General features: G+C 44.4%; 1 protein-coding gene across 1 annotated transcript; it reads left to right on the top strand.

Annotated features, from left to right (window-relative positions):
• Positions 1 to 7,267, top strand: RPS15A (ribosomal protein S15a). The gene is made up of 5 exons (XM_004750316.3): positions 1 to 119; positions 1,193 to 1,330; positions 1,968 to 2,047; positions 5,835 to 5,920; positions 7,134 to 7,267. The coding sequence occupies exons 2-5, from the start codon at positions 1,198 to 1,200 to the stop codon at positions 7,225 to 7,227; spliced, it is 393 nt and encodes a 130-aa protein (XP_004750373.1). The 5' UTR covers positions 1 to 119; positions 1,193 to 1,197; the 3' UTR covers positions 7,228 to 7,267.
• Positions 7,268 to 7,755: the final 488 nt, after the last annotated feature.

Here is a 7,755-nt window from a genome sequence, read left to right on the forward strand (position 1 = left end):
ATCCACCAGGCGAAGTATTTTTTTTGGCTCGCCTTTTAAAGTCTCGCGATAGGCTACCCGCTTCCCATAACTCCGTGCGCTCGCCCCTCCCGTCCTCTTTCCGCCATCTTTCTTTGCCGGTGAGTGTTTCTCTCTGAGGGACCCAACATCATCCGTTGGCTATCTGGGCCATCCTGCGGTCTGAGCCTCCATTTCGGAGCTCTCTGATGATGCCAGGGTCCTTTTGGGCCGAGGATTCTGCTCTTTCGGGGGTTTGGGCAGGCGTAGGGGAGAGTCATGCCCGTCCGCCCCACGCTCTGCACTTTGGGGAGGCCGTTCTGTGAGGCGCAGGCCGCAGCACTGGCGGGAACCAGAACGCTGTCGACCATTCGGAGAGGCGGTAGCCCCAACTGGGCGGCTGCAGGACCTCTTCTCAGTGGTTGAGGCGGCACCTTGCCTCCGGGCGGCGGGAAGCATCGGGGCTGGGGGCCCCGATGGTCTGTGCAGCTTCCCATTACTGCTGCCGTTCTGTGAGCTTGCTTAGGATGCCGAGGCCACTTAGCCGGGAAGACTGCATTCTGCCTGGGATGGCAGCTTGCTAGGAACTAACCTGGGTCTTGTGGGCTCCAGGGTTTCCCTTGATGCTTGATTGGGCTTGAGGAAGCAGCTTGGATCCTTAGAGTTGGAGCTTGAAGCATGCTTTGGTCTTCATCCTTTTTCTCCCAGCGTTACTGGGGTGTCTTGGATTTGGTGCCCATTAGGGTGGAGTCGAGTCCGGCGCACGTAAAAAGTTCCTCCTTGCCACTGGGGTGCAGTTTGCCGTCGGGGCACGATGGTCGCTGGCTCAAGAACGGGCGTTTTATTAGTTGTGTTCGTGACAGTGGTGTCCTTTGGATGTTAGGACAAGGCTGACATTGAGTTGGTTAACTTGGAGGACAACATTAAAAAGTACAGGTGCTGCCGGATTTGAGAAGTTTGGAAAACGTGCCCGGTGATTCTCAGGCCCCCGTTTTGAATAACCGACCGACCGTAGTAGCTTTTATTGTCGTTTTGGTAGCTGCCATTGCCCTCGGGGACGTGCCTGCTTAGAGGTAGGAAAACTTCATGATCGAGGCCGAAAGGAAATTTCGGAGGTGTTCGCCCTGGAATGCTTGGGTGCCCTTTGAGGTTGAGAATGCCGGTAAAACACTCTTTTTTTTCCTTCCCTGAACAGCCATAATGGTGCGCATGAATGTCCTGGCAGATGCTCTCAAGAGCATCAACAATGCTGAAAAGAGAGGCAAACGCCAGGTTCTTATTAGGCCGTGCTCCAAAGTCATCGTCCGGTTTCTCACTGTGATGATGAAGCACGGTAAGTGTGTCGCTGTGTCCTGTGTTTTCATGGGAGGATATTAAAGGAATCAGTTTTGTAGAAAGGAAGTGTGCAGGAGAGGACTGGGGAGGTGAGGTGGGGGTGATGGCAGTCATACTGGGGGACTGAGGCAGGTGAATTAGACTGGAGGCGGGAAAGCTTGGACAGAAGCTAGTCAGGAAGCCCCAAGGAAGTTAGGACTGTTGAAGGGAGGAGGAAGTTTGTGACCGTTGCTCTGCTAATCGTTTGAGAGCTAACCTGGCCACTTCTGTGTAATACTGCGGCTGCAACGTACCACTGAGCGTGTCCTGAGCTCTCCTGAGGGCTTTGGAATGGAAAGGAGAATTGCTCTCTGTCTTGGGCACAAAGCAGCCTTTGCGAGGAGCAAGGGGAAAACAATCCTCCTGTTGGAATTGCAGAGGGGGTTGTTTTTGGGTGTTGGCCCCCAAGTTTAAAATACTAGGCTATACCAATTTTGGTTTGGAGCAACTGTCTTTGCCTAAGCCGATTAGAGAAACAGTCACTGAGATGATGTGAAAGCATCTAGTAGGCAAAGTGGGAATTTATACTACAGCATAAATACTTCGGTCTCTGAAATTCCCGTCTGTCCTTTAATACAGCCATTTATGTTCTGTAGGTTACATTGGCGAATTTGAAATCATTGATGATCACAGAGCGGGGAAGATTGTTGTGAACCTCACAGGCAGGTTGAACAAGGTAAGAATTGTTTATTTTCCACATAGAAGATTCTTCTTATGAATTATTCATGGTGCTAAACATTTTGTAATTTCCCCTGTAAAACCAAATTAGTGGTGTGCTTGCTCTATCAGGGTAAAAGAAAAAAAAAGGGAGTTGATTAAAATCATTAATTTTTATGTCACATTTTAATTGATTTGTTCTCCAGGGTTGTATTTCTCCAGATTGTTAGTTGACATTGTAATGTTTGTGAAGTGTGGGCCCTTTGAGGGGAGTTGCTGTAGGGTGGGGTGAAAGGATTTTCTTTGAATACGGGATGTTCTGCTGCTCACCCACTGGCTTGAACTTGTGATGTGGCAGGGCTGTAAATAACTTCCGTTCCTCCTCTCGGTGATTTTATGTTGATTTCATTAGTTGTGTTAGTGACTGAATGTGGTTCTCTAACAATATTAATACCTACATTTTTGCCATTGCGGGCTGTATTGCTGTCTGTATGGGAGTTTCGTACTCCCTTTCAGTTTGACTTCTCAGCCTGGTGGATCTGTTGGGTCTGTTGACTTTGTGGCTAACCTTACTGCATGTATTTTGGGGATAGGTGTCTCTAACAAGTTAGGGTCCCTGAATTGCTCCCCTGCTTTTTGTGTTCAGGTTTCTAGCTTTCAGATTTACATGGAGCCTGCCATCCTGTGGCCAACACAGATGAGGGGAAAACAGGCCCAGAAATGAGTCGTGGTTAGTGGCAGGGGCCAGATTGATTGGTAAGGTTATTGTCTGGTCCACCAGTTTGTTTTACAAAGTTGCTTCCCTGTATAGTGAACTTTGTTGATGTGTGGATTGATACCTAATGTTAGATGAAAACTACTGGGGGTGAAGTTTTTCTGAGGGATTAGAAGAGTTTTCAGGTAAATTATGAGACTGTTTTGTTTTGTTCTAGTCACTCTGATCCTCACAGTGTGTTCTTGAAGTAGAAAAGGATGTGTGTTTTTCTTTTAATATTTTATTTATTTATTTGACACAGAGAGAGAGAGTGATCACAAGTAGGCAGAGAGGCAGGCAGAGAGAAGAGGAAGCAGGCTCCCTGCTGGGCAGAGAGCCCAAAGCAGGGCTCGATCCCAGGACCCTGGGATCATGACCTGAGCCGAAGGCAGAGGCTTTAACTCACTGAGCCACCCAGGCGCCCGGAAGAGGATGTGCTTTTTCCTAATTTTAGGAGTTGAGATGCTGAGATAGGAGTTATCCTCAAGGTCTCCCAACTAGTTGGTAACCAGTGGGAGAGCTGGTTACAGTATGTAGTTGATAGAACATCTTAACTCTGTCCTGCGGAAGACTGACTTGATGTTTAAAAAAAAAAAAACACAACCCAAAAAACTTAAGTTGGGTAAGTCATGTGCACCCATTCAACTATATGTAAAACATGAGAAATAAGTTTGAACAGAGTATTTCTCAAGTGGAAATCCTTTGTGGGCATCCTTGTTCTGTGGTAAAGTAATTTGAAATATTCTGGCTAAGAGGCAGTTGAAATCCAGATCCTGCTCCTTAGCTGTCTCTCCCCTGCCCCCCACGCAGCTTTTATTTATTTGAGAGGAGAGAGCGTGAGGGGGGTGGGTAGAGTCAGAGGGCAGAGGGAGAAGCAGGCTCCCTGCTGAGCAGAGAGCCCAACTCTGGGCTCCATCTCAGGTGACCTGAGTCAAAGGCAGATGCTCTGTGAACTGAGCCACCCAGGCACCCCTAGCCGTTTGATTTTGGTTGGCCAGAACAAACTTCAGTTTTCAGTTTCTCTAAAGTTGAGTTTTCCTCCTTTGTAGGACACTTTCCTCAGTTACCTTCATGCAAGAGATGGATATACCCCATACTGTGGAAATTTAGTGGTGTTGAGAAGTAAGGTAGTGTTAGAAGTTAGATAGGAATTCTGGTTTGGGAAAGGTTTAGCTATTAGCTGAGTGAGGGATTTTGCTGGAATAAATAAAAGCCTGGGTGTGGTGGAGTGGAGGCCTCAGAAAGTCTACCATTTAGCTTGCTTGGAGAAAGATGGCATTTCCCTATTCCTCCATCTGTATTGTGGGATTGCCTTTGACAATTCAGTGACACCATAGCTGTTAAGATCATGTTATGAAAAGGAGAGTCCGAGTGGGCCTCCTGACTTAGGGGATTTGGGCCATTTTCAGTTGCTTTGGGTTCAGATCTGCCTGTGGACGTCTTAACTGTTTTAAAGATTTGAATAAGTTCTAACCTCATAGTCTCCTGTTAGGCATTTTGGGACTTGTATTTATGTGGGCACACAAGTGTCTCATACCTGCTTTCTTCTCCGGAGTTTACACTTCACTAGTACTAATGCTGAGTGTTTTCAAATGATCCGTTTCTGCTATGTAAGTAGCAGGAACCTTTATGCATTGATACTTTTGAAGTATATTAGTGATTTGTAGAGTAGGACTGTGGTGGTGGGGGGTCATGTTTATCTCTAATGAGGGAGTCTTTTGATTCCCTTGGCTTTGACTTTGTAAACCCAGTTGATCTAGTCAGAGACTTTGAATGAGACTAGAGTAAGTGCAGATAGCCTGTTGGTAGATGTTAGAACATTTATTGTGTTTTAGGCTTTTCGTATAATTCAGTGATTAGAGTGAGTACTTTGGCTCTTATGGAGAGTTCTCACATTGGAAGATAGTTGTTGCTTTGTCCCGGTAGCAAACAGGTGGGATAACTAAGAATCTGCTCCTTCTGCCTTTCACCCATTTTGCCAGATAAGTTTGGAAAACTTGGCCTGGGGTTGTAACTATATCGTGGTAGTTTGCTGATGAGGAATACCAGCCAATTCTTAGATTTTAGTTTAGTGTCTGTAGAATTTATTTTTTAAAAATTCTAATACTTTGAATACTTCGCATTTTTGGCTTATGAGTGAAGGATTTGAGACCCTCCACATTCATCTCAGGCTTACTGTGTAAAAAAAAAGTTGGACTACAGTTCCGTCGAAGGTTTGGTATCTTAACCTCTTTAAAATCTGGCCATTTGTCTTGGGACAGCTCCCTAGCCCATAGAGATACACACTGTGAACCTGACCTTCCCATGCATTGCCTTTTGTTCTCCCTCCTCTGTTGACTTTTCATTTATTTATATTTTTTAATTTGAAGATTTTATTTATTTGACAGCACAAGTAGGGGGATCAGCAGGCAGAGAGGGAGAAGCAGGCTCTCAGCTGACAGGGGGCTTGATCCCATCACCATGGGATCAGGACCTGAGGTGAAGGCAGACGCTTAGCCAACTTAGCCAACCCAGGCTTGCCTACTGTTGGCTTTTTTTTTCTTTTTGCATATTTAAAAAATAATTCTTTAAATTCAAGTAGCCAAGATAGAGTACATCATTGGTTCAGTGATTCAGTAGTTCAGTATAACACGCAGTGCTCATCACATCATGTGTGACTTTCTAAATACTTTTCTTTCCCTAGGCAGGCATAATCCTATTTCAGTATATTTTTCTTTCTTTTTTTTTTTTTTTTTTAAGATTTTGTTTATTTATTTGACAGATCACAAGTAGGCAGAGAGGTAGGTGGAGGGAGGTACGCAGGCTCCCCACTGAGCTCGATCTCAGGACCGTGAGACCATGACCTGAGCTGTGAGACCATGACCTGAGCTGAAGGCAGAGGCCCTACCCACTGAGCCACCCATGCGCCCCCTGTATATTTTTCAAATGACATTTATATCAAGGTGGCATAGAATAGTTACCCATGAAATGTTGATTTGTAAATGATGTTTGTGTACTAAGGTTTTCTGTTACTGCTAAGACGTGAACAGTGTTTTCTGTTATGCTTTTACAGTGTGGAGTGATCAGCCCCAGATTTGATGTACAACTGAAAGATCTAGAAAAATGGCAGAATAACTTGCTCCCGTCCCGCCAGTTTGGGTGAGTCAGTTTTCCTCATTTAAAAGAAATTAATGCTAAAGATTGCTGACTGTGTAGTTTGACTTGAGCTGAGTTTTTGTTTGTTGGGTTTTTACTGTTATAGTAGTAATTGTCTCCCATCTCCAACCATCTTAACTCAAGGATTAGTTCTTAGGTATTCATGTCCTAGGCTTCAGGTTCTGAGAGACCTGTGAGAGTCCAGGCTAACTGAGAGACAGCAGATGTATGTCCTCTAATGTCTGCTCTTTTGGCTTAGTGCTTATAGTTGATACTATATGTTCACTGGGATCCCGTTGTATGGTTGGAATCACTTCTGAGCGTTAGGTCTCTGGAGAAACTCCATTTCTTCATTCTTGGTAAGAGCTGGAGTTCACATCCTTGGTTTTCTACCTTAAAGCTGTGAGGCCTTGGGTATCTCATGGCCTTGGTTTCTTCATTATCATTTACATATTGATATTTACATATCATTTTTATCTGTAAAAATGGTAATAATTCTCTTATATTATGTGGTTTAATTCTGATAAAGAACTTTAGTATCTGACACAACACAGTAAATGTTAATCTGTTTGTGGTTAAGAAGTTAACCCCCACACCCCCCGCCTCAATCATGGTTGGTGATGTGGTTGAATTTACTCCCACTTCATAGTTACGTTGTGTTATGGGTGACTCATTTTTGATTTACTTACGATATACTAATTTTAATGCCTCAGAGTTGGCATACCACCTTATGTGTCTTACCTTGATCCCTGTGAGGTCGCCAGGCCAAATGGCATTTCCATTGTCCATCTGACTGTCTCTTTACAGGTAGCTTGCCTGTGATCATATAAGTGGCAGAAACAATTGAATCAAGTTTATATCAACACTTTATTGCTTTAAACTCTGTCTCCTTACCTGAAAACAGAAAGTGACATTTTGAGGTTAAAGGAGTTGTCTTTGTTTTTTGTTAAGCTTAACAGTGTTGTTTCTCAGTGTTAGCCCAGGGCAGGGCTGTGAGTGTGTTGTTTAGCTGAGGTCTTCAGATTTGGGTCTTTGGGTTCCAGGAGCCATGCCTGCACTGCCAGCCTGAGTAGGCAACATTAGTCTCTGCGTCCTATTGTGAGAAAGTGTCTTAAGCACTTAGGAATGTTGGTCTTTTTCTGTACGAGAAAGCCGCTCTGTGTTGAACTATTTTTAGGAAAAACTCACCAGCATTTTCTTTTTTAACTCTCCATAGTTTCATTGTACTGACAACTTCAGCTGGCATCATGGACCATGAAGAAGCAAGACGAAAACACACAGGAGGGAAAATCCTGGGATTCTTTTTCTAGGGATGTAATACATACGTGCAAATAAAATGCCTCAATGGACTCTGGTGCTTCACTCGGTCGTTTTGAACTTTACAGCAGAGTTAGCAAGAGCGTCTGGAGCAGTATGCAGCCTTTGTGTTAATTGAGGAATGCTGTTTCCCTGAAGTGAAGGAGGAGGAAGTCTTGACTTGTGCTAACTCACACCATCATGCTCATGGCTCACCAGAGGAGATTGTATCTGGCTGAATCTGGCTTGGGGTCCAGGTGGTGATGCTTTCCCTTCAGGAGTCTTAGATTAACACTGGAAGGAGTGGTGCCTTTCCTCTTTTTAGCCTGACAGTACACTTTTCATGTACTCTTGTTAACTGACCAAAAAATATGACCTGGCTATAGAACTGTGTAAGTGCTCCTAAGGAAGCAGTCAGGAAACAGTTAGAGCCCACAGATCACTAAGATGCATCTCAGTAAATTTGGATGGCGTATTAGTAACATTTTAGTAATCTGTGTAAGATGTCAGTTAGAAAAGTGAAACCTCTTTTAAGAACTAGT

The sequence above is a fragment of the Mustela putorius genome, unplaced genomic scaffold (genome assembly GCF_011764305.1).
Source record: "Mustela putorius furo isolate JIRA1106 unplaced genomic scaffold, ASM1176430v1.1 tig00004007_pilon_pilon_pilon, whole genome shotgun sequence".
NCBI lineage: Eukaryota > Metazoa > Chordata > Mammalia > Carnivora > Mustelidae > Mustela > Mustela putorius.